This window comes from Budorcas taxicolor, chromosome X (assembly GCF_023091745.1).
Source record: "Budorcas taxicolor isolate Tak-1 chromosome X, Takin1.1, whole genome shotgun sequence".
Classification (NCBI taxonomy): domain Eukaryota; kingdom Metazoa; phylum Chordata; class Mammalia; order Artiodactyla; family Bovidae; genus Budorcas; species Budorcas taxicolor.
In genome coordinates, this window is record NC_068935.1 from 71,610,086 (window position 1) to 71,633,866 (window position 23,781).

At 36.4% G+C, this 23,781-nt stretch overlaps 1 protein-coding gene across 1 annotated transcript in view; it reads left to right on the forward strand.

Moving 5' to 3' along the window:
* Positions 1 to 23,781, forward strand: part of BRWD3 (bromodomain and WD repeat domain containing 3) — a 152,344-nt gene that overhangs the window by 80,790 nt on the left and 47,773 nt on the right. Inside the window, exons 19-25 of the mRNA XM_052663833.1 lie at positions 1,345 to 1,528; positions 4,832 to 4,925; positions 7,516 to 7,665; positions 9,637 to 9,713; positions 10,296 to 10,464; positions 11,896 to 12,009; positions 21,748 to 21,855. Coding sequence (XP_052519793.1) covers positions 1,345 to 1,528; positions 4,832 to 4,925; positions 7,516 to 7,665; positions 9,637 to 9,713; positions 10,296 to 10,464; positions 11,896 to 12,009; positions 21,748 to 21,855 — 896 coding nt within the window. The remainder of the gene's footprint in view (positions 1 to 1,344; positions 1,529 to 4,831; positions 4,926 to 7,515; positions 7,666 to 9,636; positions 9,714 to 10,295; positions 10,465 to 11,895; positions 12,010 to 21,747; positions 21,856 to 23,781) is intronic.

Consider the following 23,781-nt stretch of genomic DNA (forward strand, 5'->3'; position numbering starts at 1 on the left):
CATAAAACTTTCTTAGAACCCTGATTTAGAGATCAGTAACTTCATTACTAGATTTACATGAATAGATTTGAATGCTGTTAAGCAAAGAGATTCCATTGTCTTCTCTTTGCAGTGTTTATTTGTTTTGAGTTTTTTCTGATACATAGTTTAACAGTTAATGTTTCAGTTACCATTTTTGTTTTATTTGCAAATAGAACAAAATAATCAGAAACTTTTGTGGAGGATTAAAAAGAAAAGTAACATTTCTATTACTTATTTCCTTTTTCTTTCCTTCCTTATCAATTTTGAAACTGAAATTTTGATAGTTTTTTTTATAATTTTATTTTTTATTTTATTGTTTTATTTAAAAATCTTTGGCTGCCTTGGATCTTCATTACTGCATGAGGGCTTTTCTCTAGTTGTAGCAAGCAGGGGCTCCTACTCATTGCAGTGCATGGACTTCTCATTGCAGTGGATTCTCTTTGTTGCAGAACACAGCCTCTAGGCATGCAGGCTTCAGTAGTTGCCACGTGTGGGCTCAGTAGCAGTTATAGGCTGTAGAGCATGGACTCAGTAATTGTGCATAGTTTCTCCTTTTCCTTCAGCTATTTTTTTAATAAATGATATTTATGTTATTTATTTATTTATTCTTGGCTGCACTAAGTCTTCATTGCTTTGCTTGAGTTTTCTCTAGTTGCAGCGAGTAGGGGCTACTCTTTGTTGCAGTGTTCAGGCTTCTCATTGCTATGTCTTCTCTTGTTGCAGAGCATGGACTTTAGGCACAAGGGTTTCAGTAAAACTGTGGCCCACAGGCTCAGTAGTCATGGCTTATGGGCTTAGTTGTTCCACAGCATATGGAATCTTCTGGTACCAGGGATAGAACCCATGTCCCCTACATTTGAAGGCTAATTCCCAAACACTGGACCACACAGGAAGTCCTATATTTTTTTTTCTTCCTATTTTTGAAAAGTTTTTTTGGGTTTTATTCAGAAACCTTTTAATGGACTAAAGGTAGAATTTAGATTAAAAAGCTGCTTTCTGAACTAGTACTAATAACATGTATAAATCTACCAAATACATTAAATACAGTTTTTGTATTTACTGAGCATTTAGTAGATGACAAATGTGAAAGTACTTTGAAAAAAATTAAAAGAGCTATAGAGACAATAAACATTTATTGAGTACCTGCTTTATTTATAAAACTATAAAGACCATAAAGGGGATACAGAAAATATATTAAAGGAACAGCAATATTGTCTAGCAGTATTATCTTTGAATCTCGTATTTTATTTAGAGCTCTGATCTGGAAAAGTTTGGTGTCTTTCTTTGCTCAGAGCATGGAGCATTCCTTTGTTTTTGTTTTAGCTCTGAGAAATCCAGATATGGACATATCTTCTTCCCCAAATATTGGACTGCGACGTAGTGGTCAGATTGAAGGTGTCCGACAAATGCATAACAATGCTCCTAGAAGCCAGATGGCCACTGAACGAGATCTCATGGCATGGAGCAGAAGAGTGGTAGTCAATGAGCTAAATAATGGGGTTAGTAGGTGAGTCAATATGGTAACATTCATAAGAACATTGAGAGTTTTCTTTTTTAGTAAATAAATTAAAATGTACTATGTTAGGCTAATAACTAAGTTTTTTTTTTTAATCTAGCTGAGTCATGCATTATTTTTTCCACATTCTTCTATTCGTTCATTCCATAAAAACTATTTAAAGATTATCTTAAATTTTCTTAGCTTGTTACTAAATGGTTCGGGGAATAATGAAAAGTGAGAAACCTGATCTCTGTCTTCTTTGAGTTTGTAGTCTAGGTTAGAAGATAAGAAAAAAATATTAAGTAAGAACATGAGGCCAGTAAATATGTCAGTGATACATGGACCCAAAAATTCAACAGTGGTTCTGAGGAAACTCAGAATTGGAACAGTTTGGGAGTGCAGTACAGATACATAGTAGAGCCCAGTGCATAGTGTAGTTTTAGAAATATAAGTAGACTTCTTTGGATGAAAGGATTTCATTAGGATGAATTTCAAACTTGAAATCCCTATCTTTATCAGTAAACCTTAACATTTACTATAATAATGACAAATAATGCACAACAACTGGAAATAGATTTGGAAAAGAGAAAGCACATTGACAGAAGACCTATAAAATCCATTTAAATCATGATATCTTCCCAGTAGACCTTTTCACAAGCTGAGCCAACAAGTAGCAAAATTAATTTGGTTTCACCTTAATATTTCTTTAGCAGTAATAAGAAAAAGGGAGACATGGCTAATTTATGAACTGAATGCTACCCCCTGGCAGTAGAACAATTTAATGTAATTCTCTGCTCAAAGTGTTAAAAGTAGAATCGAAAGCAGGGACTCAGATATTTGTATGCCAATATTTATTTAGCATTATTCATAATACCTGAAAGGTAGAAATGATTCAAATATAAGTCAATGGATGAATAGATAAATACAATGTTATAGATCTGATACAGTGCCTGAAGTACTATGGATAGAGGTTCGTGACATTGTACAGGAGGTGGTGATCAAAACCATCCACAAGAAAAAGAAATGCAACAAGGCAAAATGGTTGTCTGAGGAGGCAGTAACATACAGCTGAGAAAAGAGACCCAAAAGGCAAAGAAGGAAAGGAAAGATATACCCAACTGAATGTAGTTCCAGAAAATAGCAAGGAGAGGTAAGAAAGAATTCCTGAGTGATCAATGCAAAGAAATAGAGGAAAACAATAGAATGGGACAGACTAGAGATCTCTTCAAGAAAATTAGAGATATCAAAGGAACATTTCATATAAAGTTGGGCACAATAAAGGACAGAAACAGTATGGACCTAACAGAAGCAGAAGATATTAAGAAGAGGTGGCAAAATTACACAGAAAAACTATACAAAAAGATCTCAATGACCCATATAACCACAATGGTGTGATCACTCACCTAGAGCCAGACATCTTAGAGTGTAAAGTCAAGTAGGCCTTAGGAAGCATCACTGCAGACAAAGCTAGTGGAGGTGATGGAATTCCAGTTGAGCTATTTCAAATCCTAAAAGATGATGTTGTTAAAGTGCTGCACTCAACATGCCAGCAAATTTGGAAAACTCAGCAGTGGCCACAAGACTGGAAAAGTTCACTTTGCATTCCAGTTCCAAAGAAGGGCAATGCCAAAGAATGTCCACACTACCACACAATTGCACTCATTTCACATGCTAGCAAAGTAATGCTCAAAATTCTTCAAGCTACGTTTCAACAGTACATGAACTGAGAACTTCCAGATGTTCAAGCTGGATTTAGAAAAGGCAGAGGAACCAGAGATCAAATTGCCAACATCTGTTGGATCATAGAAAAAGCAAGAGAATTCCAGAAAAAACACCTACTTCTGCTTCTTTGACTACGCTAAAGCCTTGACTGTGTGGATCACAACAAGCTGTGGAAAATTCTTGAAGAGATGGGAATACCAAACCACCTTACCTGCCTCCTATGAAACCTATATGCAGGTCAAGAAGCAACAGTTAGATGCAAATATGAAACAATGGAATGGTTTAAAATTGGCAAAGGAGTACATCAAGGCTATATATTGTCACCCTGCTTATTTAACTTATATGCAGAGTACATCATGTGAAATGCTGGATTGGATGAACCTCAAACTGGAATCAAGATTGCTAGGAGAAATATCAATAACCTCAGCTATGCAGATGACATCACCCTTATGGCTGAAAGTGAAGAGGAACTAAAGAGCCTCTTGATGAAAGTGAAAGAGGAGAGTGTAAAAGCTGGCTTAAGCATTGAAAAAAGCTAAGATCGTCATGCCATCGGGTCCCATCACTTCATGGCAAATAGATATGGAAACACTGAAACACTTTTATCTTCTTGGGCTCCAAAATCACTGCAGATAGTGACTGAGCCATGAAATTAAAAGATGCTTCTTGGAAGAAAAGCTATGATAAACCTAGACAGTGTATTAAAAAACAGAGACATTACTTTGCTGCCAAAGTCCTTCTAGTCAAAGCTATGGTTTTTCCAGCAGTCGTCTATGGTTTTGAGAGTTGGACCATAAAAAAGGCTGAGTGCCAAAAAATTGATGCTTTTGAATGTGGTGTTGGAGAAGACTCTTTGAAAGTCCCTTGGACTCCAAGGAGATCAAAGCAGTCAATCCTAAAGGAAATCAGTCCTGAATATTCACTGGAAGGACTGATGCTGAAACTCAGGCTCCAATACTTTGGCCACGTGATGCAAAGAGCTCACTCATTGGAAAAGACCCTGATGCTGGAAAATATTGAAGGCAGGAGGACAAGGGGACGACAGAGAATGAGATGACTGGATGGCATCACCTTCTCAATGGGCATAAGTTTGAGCAAGCTCCAGGAGTTGGTGAAGGACATGGAAGCCTGTCATGCTGCAGTCCATGGGGTCGCAAAGAGTCAGACATAACTGAGTGACTGAACAACAACAGTGTACTTCAATGGAATGAAACTCAGCCGTATTGACTTCTCATACTTGCTACATGCTTGAACATCAAAAACATTATGCTAAGTGAAATAAGCGAGTCACAAAGGGGCAAATAATGTATAATTCTATTTATATAAAATATCTAAAGTAGACAAATTGATGAGGAGAGAGAGAGTTATTGCTTAATGGTTACAAAGTTTATGTTTGGAGTGATAAAAAGTTTCAGAAATAGTGATGTTGATTACACAACTTTGTAAATGTCAACAGTACCACTGAATTATACACCTAAAATGGTTAAAATGTCCAGTTTTACATTTAAAAATTTTTTATTATCTGATTTTAAACCATTTGGTTTGCTTTTCGATGATCTTCTATTACTTTGACCTTCAATTTATTACTAGGGTTCAGGAAGAATGTCGAACTGTAAAAGGTGACATAGAAATCAGTCTTTATACAGTTGAAAAGAAGAAAAAACCATCTTACACTACCCAAAGGGTAAGTTTAGCTACAAAGTACTCTGCAATACACTATTTGCAAATACCAAGTGTTTGAAAGGTGGCCATTATGTATTAAGTGATTATTTTGATAGGTGTCTATATATAAAGAAACTATTTTTTGAACCCCATATTGAGATATGATTATTATTAATAAGGATAAAATGCACAGCATTAGGACTATCCCCTCAAGTCTAGGACGTGGTTATTGTAGGTATGATATATTTGCATTAAAATACCATTTTCATTTGGTTAAAGTAAACCTTAAAATTATTGTTTGGTCACTAATCACAATGTAAAACAAAGGCTGAGATACCCTAGGCCAGAGGTTGACCAACTACTGCCCAGGGACTAAATCTGGTCTACTGATTCCTATTCCTATTAATAAAGTTTTATTGGAACACAGCTATACCTATTCATTTATATATTGTCTATGGCTGCTTTCATGCTCTATGGAGTTGAGTAGTTACCACAGAGATCATATCACCTGCAAAGCCATAATATTTATACTCTGACCCTTCACAGAAAAAGTTTGCTCACCCCTGCTATAGGCTTACTTCTGGCCTACCTAAACAGGTGCAAAATCTGATCTATACATTAGGAAAATTAATATATACCAGTAGAAACTTGTAAGCAGGGAGTAAGAGCCTGTACTCCATTAGGTATATAGTAAACCCCTTACCACTTCTCAAGTGGCTCAGTAGGCCAGTCCAGGTTCGATGCAGGGTACAGGATCCTTGGGGCTGGTGCACTGGGATGACCCAGAGGGATAATATGGGGAGGGAGGTGGGAGGGGGGTTCAGGATGGGGAACACGTGTACACCTGTGGCAGATTCATGTTGATATATGGCAAAAACCTATACAATATTGTAAAATAATTAGCCTCCAATTAAAATAAATAAATTTAAATTTAAAAAAATCCACCTTCTAATGCAGGAGACATGGGTTCCATCCCTGGGTTGGAAATATCCCCTGGAGAAGAGCATGGGTATCCATTCCAGTATTCTTGCCTGGGAAATCCATGGACAAAGAAACCTGGTGGTCCACAGCCCATGGGGTCACAAAGAGTTGGACACAACTTAACAACTGAACAACAGGAAAGCCCCTTACTAGTTCTTAGAGGTTGAACAAACTAGGCACATAAGAATATATAGTTTTGTTCCCAGATCTAATAAATATAACTCCTAAAGAGTATGATAAATAGGGAAGTCTAGGTTGATTTTAATTTTTTTAGACAAATATAGGGGATGGATGCTGAATTTTAAATGTCTTTCAGTATCAATAAACACAGTTTTAGGTAGTATATTACTATCTCTAAATGTTCTTAGATCATTTTCTTAATTTTCTTAATTTCTATTCAGATTTTATTAGCTTATTTGATGTTCTCTGATAAGATTATTTTCTTAGAGATCATGAATAACTCATATCCATGATTTATATTCTTTTTCCTGCTAAGCTGATTTATCAGACATCAGACTTGTCTAAGACTAATAAACAGGGGAGTTGACTCTGTAAGCATTTTTATTTATATGGAAAATGAGAAACATTTACACATAAGATAAAGACCTGGCCCTTGATACCAATTTATAAGAACTTTAAAATTGTTTACTTCTGATGACATATTAGGGTTATAGGTTTGGCATATGATATATCACTAATAATATTTTATACTTGTAAAGTTTAGAATAAAACAGTTTTTATGTTTTAGTTGTAAAAATTACATTTTTATTTTGACTTGTTTACTGAATGTAGTTTTTATAGAACTAAAGAAATACATGTTATATTAAGAATTATATATATAGATACGATGTAGATAGCTGGCTTTATCCTATAATAATTTATAGATAATATGGAATATGTAAATTCTGGGCAAATTCTTGTAGCTTAGAGTTTCAGCACTGTCTAATTTGATCACAATGTTTTCAAAATAGGAAAGTAATCAATATTAATGGAAATGGGTTAAATATATAGAAATGAAATATATTTTATATAAAAATGTAGTATAAAAGTATATCTTGGGTTTTCTTTTGAGTTTTCATTCCTGTCTTTCACCTCCACCCTTACTCTTCAGTTCAGTTCAGTTCAGTTGCTCAGTCGTGTCCAACTCTTTGCGACCCCATGAATCGCAGCACGCCAGGCCTCCCTGTCCATCACCAACTCCCAGAGTTCACTCAGACTCACGTCCATCGCGTCAGAGATGCCATCCAGCCATCTCATCCTCTGTCGTCTCCTTCTCCTCCTGCCCCCAATCCCTCCCAGCATCAGAGTCTTTTCCAATGAGTCAACTCTTCACATGAGGTGGCCAAAGTACTGGAGTTTCAGCCTTAGCATCATTCCTTCCAAAGAAATCCCAGGGCTGATCTCCTTCAGAATGGACTGGTTGGATCTCCTTGCAGTCCAAGGGACTCTCAGGAGTCTTCTCCAATGCCACAGTTCAAAAGCATCAATTCTTCAGTGCTCAGCCTTCTTCACAGTCCAACTCTCACATCCATACATGACCACTGCCCAATTGATTTGCTTTATATATATTCTTTTGTGCATATTCACTGAACTTTTAATTTTTTAAAATTTGTTTTCCTTCTGTTTTACAGAGTGATTATCAGCCTAGCTATGGGCGGTCTTTGCGAAGGACACAACGCAAACGACAGCATACTTACCAAACACGATCCAACATAGAGCATAATTCACGAGCATCATGTCAAAATTCAGGTGTACAGGAAGACTCAGATAGCTCCTCAGAGGTTAGATATCTGCTATTATTTATTTAGTGTAAAGTTTTGTTTCCCAGTTAATATCATCATTTTGGATTTACTTTTTGTTGTTTTTGCTTTGTCAATATTGCTTTTTCAACTAGATTTAATAACATGATACCATCAATGAAGTCAATAACTGAGATCTTGTAAAATCACAAAGAAGTTAATGAATATCTGATACCTAGATTCCTTTTCAAAGTTCTTTGTATCTATGGAAGGCTGAAGATATACACATCACAAAAGAAACAGGAATTTGATAAAATCTGGATTTACTTTTAAGGGTCACCTTAATAGAAAATTATTGAAATAACTTTCTTATAAGAGGATTATTCATTAATAAGGCATTTAGTAGGCAAATGAAGCATTATATCGAATTCCTTTAGGTATCTTCTCTTATTTGTACCTAAGATGTTATCTTGGTTGAGGGTATCAAACATGCCAGGAAAAGTTTGACTTCAAGACAGTGAGAAAAGAGAGTGAGAGCAAATCTGCCTAGAAATGAAAAAAAGTAAATATTAACAGAGATAACTAGCTATACAGTCCCAGAACTTGTTCACTGGGTAATCATAATATACATCTTTTCTGTTATTGTTGACTTTACTCATCATGGAGATTACTAAGTAATGATTTTTCTTAGACCTAACCCTTTTCATGGTAATGGAATAAAGACCGTAGCAGTTCTTTTTTTCACGTTCCTCTCTTTTTCAGTCCTTCGCTTTTGTTCTTTTAAACAACTGTCACTGTTAAATGAACAATGAAGGCTTCATTATGTACTGACAATATATGGTACCCCCATTCTTCTCCCAGCATTCACAGTTCTTTAATTCTTATCAATGATATGCCTCCTTCGCTACTCCTTTTGATGAAAATCTTGATCTGAAAAGAATGATCACTTAATCAGGAATTGATATTGTCTTTTTAATATAATAATTTTGGTTGTGCTTTAAAAAGGTTTCCTGGTCTTAATAAATATTTATAATAGAAATGCTTTTTTTCCCCAAAAAAATAATCCCTGAGATATGAGGCAATTGGTAACAGTATATATACAATAAAATAGGCAATGTGATACTGTCTAAACCGGTGATTGTATATAGAAGGGTGTTATCTACTTCAGTATGTTTGAGATTTTATATAATAAAAGGCTTATTAACTTTTTTATAGAAAGTAATTATAGTAACTTGGTAGAGGCATATAGGAGAAGGCAATGGCACCCCACTCCAGTATTCTGGCCTGGAAGATCCCATGGACAGAGGAGCCTGGTGAGCTGCAGTCCATGGGGTCGCTAAGAGTCGGACACGACTGAGTGACTTCACTTTCACTTTTCACTTTCATGCATTGGAAAAGGAAATGGCAACCCACTCCAGTGTTCTTGCCTGGAGAATCCCAGGGACGGGGGAGCCTGGTGGGCTTCCGTTTATGGGGTCACACACAGTTGGACACGACTGAAGCGACTTAGTAGCAGTAGCAGAGGCATATAAGTATTTTTATCTTCTTTATATAGATTTTTTTTTTAAATTATGGCTTTCTATAAGAAAAGAATCTGAATAAGAATATATTTTTATATGCATACAAACATATGCGTATATGTACATATAAAACTGAATCACTGTGTTGTATACCTGAAACTAACACAACCTTGTAAATCAGCTATACTTAAATTGAAAAAAAAAATTTAACAAAATTTAAGAGAGTTATATTTGGGATTCTTAAGGAATCTACTGAACCTTTGAAATAATAATAGATGCCTCATATCAATAAGATAGTAGATGCTAGAAATCTTTAAATACTTGGTAGGCTTAGTTGTGAGTTATATAGAATAATGATTATGTACATTTTAACCAGAACTGTTTTTTTGGAGGGAGGAATACAAAAAGTTTTATGAAACAAATAGTACATGCTAATTAATAATATACTAGTTAATAATAACTGTATATCTCAATTGCTGGCTCTTTCTTCCAGGAAGATGAAACAGTTGGCACAAGTGATGCTTCTATAGAGGATCCTGTTATTGAATGGCAAAGTGAAAGTTCCTCCAGGTAGTTTAAATGGTTTTGATTTGGTCAAAATTATTTGAGGTTTTAATGTGAAATTATGTATGTTCTTATAGAAATTTGGTAAATCCAGTTATAATAGTGTTTTATAGTAGGAGTACTAGGTTGGAAGCCCAGAGATCTGTTGTGTTATCCTGGCTCCACCAATATCTTTTTGCACATGGAATTTAGTTCCCTCATCCCTAAAGTAAGATTCTTTGTAAATGCAATGTTCAACATCTTGGCAGGCTACCTGTATTTATTTCAGGGTTAAAACAACTATATTTAAGCATTTCTAGGGATAAGGAACATCTTTATTTAAAGAAGTTTTTGTGGTTTGGACAGGAATTTTGAATTTTAAATACTGTTATGGGAAATTAAGCATTATACTTTATCCAGAAATCATTTCATTAAAATCACTTAGGTAATAGTCAAAATTCTATATTGATTTATTTTGTCTTTGGTTAGAACAAAATCAAACAATGTCATTTATAATACTGTTTGATTACAAAATAATCATCTTTCAATCATGAGGCAAAACTATTCCTTTTCAAAACTTATGTATTCATAATTTTGATTTACTTACAGTGATTCATCAAGTGAATATTCTGATTGGACAGCAGATGCTGGAATAAATTTGCAACCTCCAAAAAGGCAAACGAGACAGGCAACACAGAAAATATGCAGCAGCTCTGAGGAGGAAAATTTGAAGTCACTTGAAGAAAGGCAGAAGAAACCTAAACAGACTAGAAAGAAGGTCTGTGAGTTTACAAGTTTTTTGTGGGTTTTTTTTTTTTGGTTGTTTATTTTTATCTTTGATATTTAAATATTTGGGCTTCCCTAGTGGCTCATATAGGCTTCCCTGGTAGCTCAGCTGGTAAAGAGTCTACCTCCAATGCAGGAGACCCCAGTTCAATTCCTGAGTCGGAAAGATCCCCTGGAGAAGGGATAGGCTACCCACTCCAGTATTCCTGGGATTCCCTGGTGGCTCAGACGGTAAATAATCTACCTACAGTGCAGGAAACCTTGGTGTTCAGTCCCTGGTTTGGGAAGATCCCCTGAAGGAGGGCATGGCTGCTCACTCCAGTATTCTTGCCTGGAGAATCCACATAGACAGAGGAGCCTGGTGGGCTACAGTCCATGGGGTCACAAAGAGTCAAACTAATCACACAGCACAGTGGCCCAGATGGTAAAGAATCTGCCTGCAGTGCAAGAGACTGGGGTTTGATCCCTGGGTCGGGAAGATACCCTGGAGAAGGGAATGGCTACCCACTCCAGTATTCTTGCCTGGAGAATTCCATGGACAAAAGAGCCTCTTGGACCCCAGTCCATGTGGTCACAAAAAGTTGGGCATGACTGAGCAACTAACACTTTCACTTTCTTTCACTTAAATATTTAGCAATAACACTTCACTTTTCTCTAAAAATAATACCCCATTTTAGAAACTAAGTAAAATTGTATATAATGACTTTGAAATGGAAAGACCTTTTGAAATTTTTAAAAAGTAGAGGCTAGAATATTTTCATTATTTTCATTATTAAATTAAAACATATTAAGTTTGTTAAAATGTAGTAGAATTTTAAATAAGCTAGTATAGTATGAAAGGATTATTCTTGTCAATGTTACGAGTAATACATTTCTATACATTGTTGACTTGTAAAATGGAAGGATGTTCTAAATCCTGTAGGGCTCTTATATTTCTTTGTGTTTTTATTTCACCCCAGTGATGGATTTTTCTCCACTATAATTTCATTTGAATGATATAAAAACTTAATCCATGTAATTCTTTGAATACTAATTTAAATATGTATTCTGTGTGCATGCTCTAACTTCTTGCTTTAGTGGACAGAATTATCTTCTTGATGGTCACCATTTTCTTGGCAAAAAGTTATTGTGTTACTTGTGTTTGAATTTATATGATATACTAGGGGCATGAAGAGTAACATTTATGGTTTTTAAATAGTATATAGTGTCATATTATCTGTCAACCAAAATTGAGCAACAGGTTATTCACTTGACTGTTTATTGGTACAAAAGTTGCACATAATTAATTGGTAATTAAAATGTTTAAAATGTATATATTTTGTTTTATTATAGCCTGATTTTTTTTTTTTACCATTTTCTACTTGTGATTTTTCCTGTTTCTGTTCATATATTAAAGTTTATATATTTGTGAACTCTATTTTAGAAAGGTGGACTAGTTTCTATGGCAGGAGAGCCCAATGAAGAATGGTTTGCCCCTCAGTGGATCTTGGATACCATACCACGGCGTTCACCATTTGTCCCACAGATGGGAGATGAGGTAATTGTTTCCTATTGTAACATTTTTCTCTTGTAATCTCAAGAGCACTCACTTTAATCAGTCTTAGGTTATTTATAGTCTCAATTCTATTATAGTGATATGTATGCCATCTTAAGTGTGCTGCTCAATTATATATTTCTTGTGTACAGTGACTGAATCTTACTAATTTTTGTGTCCTTTGTAGGACCTGACACAGTCTTTAATTTCATGTATGCTCAATGAACATTGAGATAAATTGATTGGCTTGTGACGCCATGAACATAATTGTCTTTGTTTTTATCTTAATTGCCACATAGTTGAATTGAGTGGTATTTTGAATCCTAATCAAGTCCTAATATTGTTTTTATAATATGTATTTATTTTTTATTGAAGGGTAATTGCTTTACAGAATTGTATTGATTTCTGCCAAATATTAACATGAATCAGCCATAGGTATACATATATCCCCTCCCTCTTGAACCTCCTTCCCATCTCCTTCCCCACCCCACCCCACCACTCTAGGTTGTTACAGAACCCTGGTTTGAGTTCCCTGATTCATACAGCAAATTCTCACTGGGTATCATTTTTACATATGGTAATAATAAGCTTCCATGTTACTGTCTCCATACAGTCCACCCTCTCTTTCCCCTACACCATGTCCATAAGTCTCCATCACTGCCCTGCAAATAATTTCATCAGTACCATCTTTCTATATTTCATAAATATATCTTTGTATATGATATTTGCTTTTCTCTTTCTGACTTACTTCACTTTGTATAACAGGTTCATCCTAGGTTCATCCACCTTATTAGAACTGACTCAGATTCTTTCCTTTTTATAGTTGAGTAATATTCCATTGTATATATGTACCACAGGTTCTTTATCCATTCATATGTCAATGGACATCTAGGTTGCTTCCAAGTTCTAGCTATTGTAAATAGTGCTACAGTGAACATTGGGGTTTATGTGTCTTTTTCAGTTTTGGTTTCCTCAGGGTATATGCATAGTAGTCGTATTGCTGCCTCATATGGTAGTTTTATTCCTAGATTTTAAAGGAATTTCCATCCTTTTCTCCATAGTGGCTGTACCAGTTTGCATTCCCACCAACAGTGTAAGAGGGTTCCCTCTCCTCCACACCCTCTCCAGCACTTGTTGTTTGTAGACTTTTTGATGATGGCCATTTTGATCAGTGTGAGGTGATATCCCTTTATAGTTCTGATTTGCATTTCTCTAATAATGAGCAATGTTGAGCATCTTTTTATGTGTTTGTTATCCATCTGTATTTGTGCTTTGGAGAAATATCTGTTTAGGTCTTTTGCCCACTTTTTGATTGGATTGTTTGTTTTTCTGGTGTTGAGTTGTATGAGCTGTTTATATGTTTTGGAAATTAATCATTTGTCAGTTGTTTCATTTGCTATTATTTTCTCCCATTCTTAGGGTTGCCTTTTCACCTTGTTTATAGTTTCTTTTGCTATGCAAAAGCTTTTAAGTTTAATTAGTTGCCACTTGTTTATTTTTGTTTTTTATTTCCATTACTCTGGAGGTGAGTCATAGAGGACCTTGCTGTGATTTATGTCATAGAGAGTTCTGCTTATGTTTTCCTCTAAGAGATTAATCATTTCTGGTCTTACATGTAGGTCTTTAATCCATTTTGTATTTATCTTTGTGTATGGTGTTAAGAAGTGTTCTAACTTCACTCTTTTACAAATAGCTGTCCAGTTTTCCCAGCACCACTCACTGAAGAGGCTATCTTTGTCGCATTGTATATTCATGCCTCCTTTGTCAAAAATAAGGTACCCATAGGTGCATGGGCTTATCTCTGGGCTTTCTATCTTTTTCTATTGGTCTGTATTTCTGTTTTTGTGCCAGTACTGTACTGTCTTGATGGCTGTAGCTTTGGGGTAGTGTCTGAAGTAAGGAAGGTTGATTCCTCCAGCTCCATTCTTCTTTTTCAAGATTGCTTTGGCTGTTCAGGATCTCTTGTGTTTCCATATGAATTGTGAGGTGTTTTTTTGTTCTAGGTCTGTAAAAAATGCCATTGGTAATTTGATAGGGATCACATTGAATCTGTAGATTGCATTTGGTACTATAGTCATTTTCACAATATTGATTCTTCCAGCCCGGAAACATGGAGTATCTCTCCATCTGTTTATGTTGTCTTTGATTTCTTTCATCAGTGTCTTATAGTTTTCAGTATACAGTTCTTTTGTCTCCTTAGGTAGGTTTATTCCTAGATATTTTATTCTTTTTGTTCCAGTGCTGAATGGGATTGATTCCTTAATTTTTCTTTCTGATTTTTCATTGTCAGTGTGTTTTGAATCCTAATCAAGTCCTAATATTTTTTTTAAAGAAGCTGATAGTCAACCTGATAGAAAATATTATAGCAGATAATCACCCCTTTTGGTGCTCAGGAGAATGTCATTTCACAAGCAAGGCCTTCCTACTGAACCAGTGATTGAGTAACAGCCGTATTTATGATTGGTCAGTCAAAAATTGATTTAAATTCTATACAGTGACAAAATTTGATTTTCTTGTAAAAATTATGGTAGCATTATTATATTTTGAGCCCTGGTTGACTTGTATGGTTTCTGATACATTGACTAATCATTCATTTTTGAATCATTAAATGTTTACCCACAGTTTTCAACTTAAGACAGATAGTAGGAATGCAGTATTATCATTGTAACAAAGAAGGAGCAAAACCATGGAAATGGTTCTAAATGTCTTGGGCCATATAACAATTTCACCAAACATTTCTATAATTGTCTTTTATGGGTACTTTGAGAGACAGCTGTGGAGTAACCTTACAATTAAGCCATTACTTGCTGCCTATGTGTTAATTTTATTAAAATGTCTCCTTGTCTAAGTGTGTTTTTTTTTATATGTGTTGGACTTTTGAGCAAATGTTTGTGTGGTTATTTTAGTAAAACATGCTCTGAAGGAATGTTGTATGAAAAAAGTTAGAAGAGCTTTTTAGGGGCATATCTAAAATCAAATTTCTTGTATTTATTGCCTTTTATATGGGAGCTTAAGAGAAATCTTGTTGAATTAATCTTAGAACAGAATAAGGATCTGTATACTCTGTGATCTAAGACTCCTTTCTCTTTTATAGGAATGTATTTACCTTTCCTTCTATTTTATTAAACTTAGCACATGCTTATATGTTTCAAGATTAATGTGTATCAGGTAATGACAGTTCAGGTAATCGGAAAGCTGTATAAGTGAATCAGACAATGAAATGTGTGAATTAAAGAATGTTTTCAAAGAACTCATAAAGGCAGAAATATACTTTTTATATAATCATTCTCTTAATGACAGCATTACTTTTTAAATGTTAAGTCTTCATTATTTTGCCTGGAATATTCCTACCCACACATCATTACTTTCAAAGTGCTCATTTTTGAAGGTTTAACTTAAATACCAACTTCTTCTGCATGTTATCCCTACTTTTCTTTTGCTTCCACTCCTTCTTCATGAACTTTTCCATCTAAATTATTTCTCTCATGATACATATTACTTTCTGCCATGCATTGTATGTCTACACATCTGTCCATATCCTTGAGGGAAAAGATTTTATTTTGATTATGTGCCCTGTACAAACATACATATTTGTTCAATATTTGTTGAGTACTGAAATAAATAATAAAGGGTAACTGAACAACATGCTTATCATGTTATTGGTAAGCATAGTAATGAATTTTTTTCTTAACCACTCCGGTTGTGTTTATGTGTGCATGTGTGTTAGTCATTCAGTTGTGTCTCTCTCTTTGTGACTCCATGGACTATAGCCTTCCAGGCTCTTCTTTCCATGGAATTCTCCAGGCAAGAATATTGGAGTAGGTGGCCATTCCCTTCTCCAGGGCATCTTCCTGACCCAGGGATTGAACCTGAGTTCTGGCATTGTAGGCAGATTCTTTACCATCTGATCCACCAGGGAAGCCCCTGTGTTTGTATACTAATTTTAAACCTTTAAAAATTTTATCTGTATTTTTAACTATTAGAAATCCTGACTTAGACAGTGTTGATAGATATATGTCAGAGTATTTTAGAAATCTCCATAGTATGGTATTTTTTGTGTTACTTTCTTCTATTTATCTCTACCACCACTTTAAAATTATTGTAGAAAACTTTTTTTTTATTTTTTAAAAATCTTTATTGGAGTATAGTTGATTTACAATGTTGTGTTAGCTTCAAGTGTACAGCAAAGTGAATCAGTTATACATATATCCACTTTTTTGTCAGATTCTTTTTATGTATAGGCTATTACAGAGTACTGAGTAGTATTTCCTGTGCTATGCAGCAGGTTCTTATTAGTTATCTATATTATATATAGTATATGTATATGTCAGTCCTGATCTCCCAATTTATCCATTTCCTCCTTATCCCTGATAACCATAAATTTGTTTTCTGTATCTGTGACTTTACTTCTGTTTTGTAAATAAGTTCATTTGTATCTTTTTTAGATTCCACAAATAAGTGATATGATATTTGCCTTTCTGTTTGACTTACTTCACTAAGTATAATCTCTAGGTTCATACATGTTGCTGCAAATGGTGTTATTTCATTCTTTTTTATACATGATTAATATTCCATTGGATATATGTACCACATCTTCTTAATCCATTCCACTGTTGATGGGCATTTAGTTTGCTTCCATGTTCTGACTATTGTAAATTGTGCTGCAGTGAACATTGAGGCTCATGAAACACAAGATTCTGACCAATTTTTGACTAATTTAACCTATCTGTGCCCTAGTTTCCTCAACTGTACAATGGGGATAAAAGGTATCTTCCTTATAGGGTTCTGAGAAGGATTAAATTAATGGGTATTTGTAAGGCATTTAGGATAATACCTGAAGCATGCTTCTCTGTCTATTGTTATTAATCTTTAAAACACACCTGGCAGCAGAATGTTCTCTTCAGTGGGAAAAAATCCTCCAAAATGGGTCTGCTATTAGGGAGTAGCTACATGTACAAGAAGGGTAGAACTACTTATCTATTCTACATGCAAGCTGATCTTTAGCTTCTCGGGTACAGAGTGCCCCCAGGGGTATTTGAGAACCAATACTGTGCAAGGCCATTCACTCTGGCATTGTTCTACCCTGGTGGGCACATGCTTGGGACAATAAGCTGTATCCAGGGTGGCACTCACTTGTGAAATGTTTGCTGATTGTTTAGTCAGATCAGTATTCCTAGCTTTAAAAGAAACTAAGACTTTTGTGGTTGGGAGGTGATTCAAACCTGTCAGTAGGGTGTGAGGTTGAAAAAAGAATTATTGTGGGAAAGAAACTTTTTTAATGAATCTATATGATAGTGAATGCTGTCTTAAGGAGGCGAAGGGTTTTACCAAACACTTGGATTAATTTTTCTTTCGTACTATGCCAGTTCTGATGTTAATTTTTGAAAAAGAACAATTTTAATTGGGAAATTACTGTATTTAGCAGTAGACTGTGGTATATACACACACAGACAGGCTTCTCAGGTGGCTCAGATGGTAAAAAATTCTGCCTACAGTGCAGGAGACCCTGGTTCAATCCCTGGGTTGGAAAGATCCCCTGGAGAAGGGAATAGCTACCCACACTAGTATTCTTTTCTTTTTTTAATAATTTTTAGTTGGGGAATAATTACTTTACAATATTATGGCGGTTTTTGTCATACAACAACATGAATCAGCCACAGGTGCACATGTGTCCCACCATCCTGAACCCCCCTCCCACCTTCCTTCTCACCCTGTCCCTCTGGATTGTCCCAGAGCACAAGCTTTGAGTGCTTTGCTTCATGAATCAAACGTGCACTGGTCAATATTGTAATATACATGTTTCAACGCTGTTCTATCATATCATCCCACCCTCGCCTTCTCCCATATAATCCAAAAGTCTGTTTTTTACATCTCTGTCTCTTTTGCTGCCTAGCATATAGGATTGTTTTAACCATCTTTCTAAATTCCATATATGTATGCTAACATACTGTATTGGTGTTTCTCTGTCTGACTTACTTCACTCTGTATAATAGGCTCCAGTCTCATCCACCTCATTAGAACTGACTCAAATGTGGTATTTTTTATAGCTGAGTAATATTCCATTGTGTATATGTGTGTACAACTTCCTTATCCATTCGTCTGCTGATGGACATCTAGGTTGCTTTCCATGTTCTAGCTATTGTAAATATTGCTGCAGTGAACATTGGGGTATGTGTGTCTCTTTCAGTTCTTGTTTTCTTGATGTGTATGCCCAGCAGTGGGATTGCTGGGTCATATGGCAGTTCTGTTTCCAGTTTTTTAAGGAATCTCCATACTGTTCTCTATATTGGCTGTGCCACTTTGCATTCTCACCAACAGTGTAGGAGGCTTCCTTTTTCTCCACACCCTCTCCAGCATTTATTGTTTGTAGACTTTTTGATGGTGGCCATTCTGACCAGCATGAGATGATACCTCATTGTGGTTTTGATTTACATTTCTCTAATAATGAGTGATGTTGAGCATCTTTTCATATGTTTATTAGACATCTGTATGTCTTCTTTGGAGAAATGCCTGTTTAGGTCATTTTCCCACTTTTTGATTGAGCTGTTTGTTTTTCTGGTATTGAGCTGCATGAGCTGCTTGTATATTTTAGAGATTAATTCTTAGTCAGTTGTTTCATTTACTATTTGTCCCATCCTGAAGGCTGTCTTTTCACCTTGCTTATGGTTTCCTTTGTTGTGAAAAAGATTTTAAGTTTAATTAGGTCCCATTTGTTTATTTTTGTTTTTATTTCCATTACTCTGGGAGGGGGGTCATAGAGGATCTTGCTGTGATTTATATCAGAGAGTGTTCTGCCTATGTTTTCCTCTAGGAGTTTTATAGTTTCTGGCCTTACATTTAGATCTTTACTCCGTTTTGAGTTTATTTTTGTGTATGATGTTAGTGTTATAGTTTCATTCTTTTATACATGGTTGACCAGTTTTCCCAGCACCACTTGTTAAAGAGATTGTCTTTTCTGCATTGTATGTTTTCCCCTCCTTTGTCAAAGATAAGGCGTCCATAGGTGCACGGATTTCTCTCTGGGCTTTCTATTTTGTTCCATTGATCTGTAGCCCTGCCTTTGTGCCAGTACCATACTGTCTTGATGACTATGTTTGTCATATAGTCTGAAGTTGGGAAGCTTGATTCTTCCAGTTCCATTCTTTTTTCTCAAGATTGCTTTGGCTCTTCAAAGTTGTTTATGTTTCCATACAAATTGTGAAATTATTTGTTGTAGTTCTGTGAAAAATACTATTGGTAGCTTGATAGCAATTGCATTGAAACTATAGATTGCTCTGTATAGTATATTCATTTTCACTATATTGGTTCTTCCAATCCACAAACATGGTATATTTCTCTATCTATTAGTGCCATCTTTGATTTCTTTCATTTCTTTCTTTCATCATCTTTTGTTTCTTTCAGTTCAGTTCAGTCGCTCAGTCGTATCCAACTCTTTGTGACCCCATGAATTGCAGCACGCCAGGCCTCCCTGTCCATCACCAACTCCCAGAGTTCACTCAGACTCACATCCATCGAGTCAGTGATGCCATCCAGCCATCTCATCCTCGGTTGTCCCCTTCTCCTCCTGCCCCCAAGCCCTCCCAGCATCCGAGTATTTTCCAATGAGGTGGCCAAAGTACTGGAGTTTCAGCTTTAGTATCATTCCTTCCAAAGAAATACCAGGGCTGATCTCCTTCAGAATGGACTGCTTGGATCTCCTTGCAGTCCAAGGGACTCTCAACAGTCTTCTCCAACACCACCGTTCAAAAGCATCAATTCTTCAGTGCTCAGCCTTCTTCACAGTCCAACTCTCACATCCATACATGACCACAGGAAAAACCATAGCTTTGACTAGATGGACCTTAGTCAGCAAAGTAATGTCTCTGCTTTTGAATATGCTATCTAGGTTGGTCATAACTTTTCTTCCAATAAGTAAGCATCTTTTAATTTCATGGCTGCAGTCACCATCTGCAGTGATTTTTGGAGCCCCCCAAAATAAAGTCTGCCACTGTTTCCACTGTTTCCCCATCTATTTCCCATGAAGTGGGATGATCTTCATTTTCTGAATGTTGAGCTTTAAGTCAACTTTTTCACTCTCCTCTTTCACTTTCATCAATAGGCTTTTTAGGTCCTCTTCACTTTCTGCCATAAGGGTGCTGTCATCTGCATATCTGAGGTTATTGATATTTCTCCCGGCAATCTCGATTCCAGCTTGTGTTTCTTCCAGTTCAGCGTTTCTCATGATGTACTCTGCATATCAGTTAAATAAGCAGGGTGACAATATACAGCCTTGACGTACTCCTTTTCCTATTTGGAACCAGTCTGTTGTTCCATGTCCAGTTCTAACTGTTGCTTCTTGATCTGCATACAGATTTCTTAAGAGGCAGGTCAGGTGGTCTGGTATTCCCATCTGTCTCAGAATTTTCCACAGTTTATTGTGATCAACACAGTCACAGGCTTTGGCATAGTCAACAAAGCAGAAATAGATGTTTTTCTGGAAGTCTCTTGCTTTTTTGATGATCCAGCGGATGTTGGTATTTGGATCTCTGGTTCCTCTCCCTTTTCTAAAACCAGCTTGAAGATCAGGAAGTTCACAGTTCACGTATAGGTACCTTTATTCCTAAGTATTTTATTCTTTTTGTTGCAATGTTTCCTTTTCTCTTTCTATTTTTTCCACTCTAGTATTCTTGCCTGGAGAATTCCATGGACAGAGGAGCCTGATCCCATGGCTACAAACCATGGGATCGCAAAGAGTTGGGCACAGCTGAATGACTAACAAACACACACACATATACTTTATATACATATATATACACACACACACACACACACACACACACACACTTCCTAGATGGCTCAGTGGTAAAGAACTCCCCCTGTGTCAGTGCAGAAGACAAAAGAGACACAGGTTCAGTCCCCGAGTTGGGAAGATTCCTTGGAGGAAAAAATGGCAACTTACTTCAGTATTCTTGCCAGGAAGATTGCATGGAGAGAGAAGCCTGGTGGGCTACAGTCCATGGGATGGCAAAGGAATCAGACAAGACTTAGCAACTAAACAGCAACAACAAATGTGTATGTTCACACACATACATAGGCTCACTATTAAGATGTTGATGTTTTAGAATGTCAATTATAGTTTGAAATATATTATTTAAAAAGATGACTGCTTTTGTGTACATTTGTCATTAGTCTGTTTCTTCAGAAATCTGTGGAGGAGAACTGTGTTTTTGGGCTTCCCTGAAAGCTCAGTTGGTAAAGAATCCACCTGCAATGCAGGAGACCCCAGTTCAATTCCTGGGTTGGGAAGATCCCCTGGAGAAGGGATAGGCTACCCACTCCAGTATTCTTGGGCTTCTCTGGTGGCTCAGCTGGTAAAGAGTCTACCTGAAATGCAGGAGACCTGGGTTCAATCCCTGGTAGGAAAGATCTCCTGGAGAAGGGAAATGCTACCCCCTCCAGTATTCTGGCCTAGAGAATTCCATGGACTTTATAGTCCATGGGGTTTCAAAGAGTTGGGCACGACTGAGCAACTTTCACTTTCTCTCTGTTTTTATTATGCAGTGCTTAGTGCAGGGCTGCATAGGTGTAAGTACTGAATGAACATTATTTGACACTGACAAGTAACTTTATTGTATAATTTTTTTTCAAAATTATGATTACATATTTTGTTAATCGAAGAGGATATTTGTGGGAATATATTGGGATGTATAGAGTGGCTAAATGGGATGCTGCTGTTTAATAACTCATTCTTTTTTGTTTTAGCTTATATATTTTAGGCAAGGACATGAAGCTTATGTACGGGCTGTAAGAAAATCAAAAACATACAGCGTTAATTTACAAAAACAGCCGTGGAATAAAATGGATCTCAGGGTAAGTTTGCCAAATTAATAAGCTATGTACTGAAGTATCTTGGAATTAAGTTACTTTCCTGTATGCTTATTCTCAGTTTCTGGATATTTCAGTGTTGATTGTATGTCCAGGATAAGGTGATGTACCATGCTCCTGTACAGCTGAATCCTGTGCGCCGCATTTTGTTTCCTGAAATTTGTGTGCCACTTGTTGTCTTTTTTTGATGTAATTTCCTTCAAGCTTCAGGTTCTCTGGTGTATACCATGTACTTCAAGCAGTGCAGTAGTTCCATGGTGTGGATATTTTCCTTAGCAGCTTTGTGCTTTCTGGAGGCTCTGTAAATTGACTGCATGCATGGACCACAGACACCCTCAAGATTCTGGCAGCTTTAGGATATAGTAAATATCATAAATCCTAAGAAACTCATAACTTTGTGGTTATTGTTGTCCTGTCACCCAGTTGTATCCAACTCTTTGTGACCTCATGGATGATGGCAGCATGCCAGGGCTCTCTATCCCTCACCATCTCCCAGAGTTTGCCCAAGTTCATATCCATTGCATTGGTGATGCTGTCCAACCATCTCATCCTCTGATGACCTCTTTTCATTCTGCTCTTGATTTTTCCCAGCATCATGGACTTTCCCAGTGAGACAGCTATTCACATCAGATGACCAAAATAGTGGAATTTCAACTTCAGCATCAGTCCTTCCAATGAGTATTCAGGGTTGACTTCCCTTAAGATTGACTTGTTTGATCTCCTTGCTGTCCATGGGACTCTCAGGAGTCTTCTCCAGCACTGTAGTTCAAAGGCATCAATTTTTCAGTGCTCCACTTTCTTTATGGTCCAGCTCTCATAACTGTACATGACCACTGAGAAGATCATAGCCTTGACTGTACGGACCTTTGTTAGCAGAGTAATGTCTCTGCTTTTCAACATACTGTCTAGGTTTGTCATAGCTTTCCTGTCAAGGGGCAAATTTCTTCTGATTTCATGGCTGCAGTCATCATCTGCAATCATTTTAGAGCCCAAGAAGGGGAAATCTGTCACTACTTCCACCTTTCCCTCTATATTTGCCATGAAGTAATGGGGCTGGATGCTATGATCTTAGTTTTTTTAATATTTAGTTTTAAGCCAGCTCTTTCACTCTCCTCCTTCACCCTCAAGACGCTCATTAGTTTCTCTTCACTTTCTGCCATTAGAGTGGTATCATCTGGGTATCTGAGGTTGTTGATGTTTCTCCTGCCCATCTTGATTCCAGCTTATAACTCATCTAGCCTGATATTTCTCATGATGTACTCAGCATATAGTTTACGCCAACAGGGTAACAGCAGACAGCCCTGTTGTAATCCTTTCTCAATCTTGACCCTATCGGCTGTTCCATACAGGGTTCTAATTGTTGCTTCTTGACACACATACAGGTTTCTCAGGAGACAGGTGAGATGGTTTGGTATTCCCATCTCTTTAACAGCTTTCCACAGTTTATTATGATTCACACAGTCAAAAGCTTTGACATAGTCATTGAAACAGAGGTAGATTTTTTTTTTTTTTGTAATTCCCTGCCTTGCTCTATAATCCAGTGAATGTTGGCAATTTGGTCTCTGGTTCCTCTTCCTTTTCTAAATCCAGCTTGAACATCTGGAAGTTCTTGAGTCACATAATCCTGAAGCCTGGCATGCACGATTTTAAGCATGACCTTACTAGTATGGAAGATGAGTGCAATTGTCCAATGATTAGCACATTCTTTAGTTGTTTTGTAATGATGCTTAACTGGAAGGATAGAAGAGAGAATGTGTATATTTATTGAAATAAAGATTTAGGCACTTCTAAAAATTCCAGAAAAACTTCTATTTCTGCTTTATTGACTATGCCAAAGCCTTTGACTGTGTGGATCACAATAAACTGTGGAAAATTCTGGGACAGATGGGAATACCAGACCACCTGACCTGC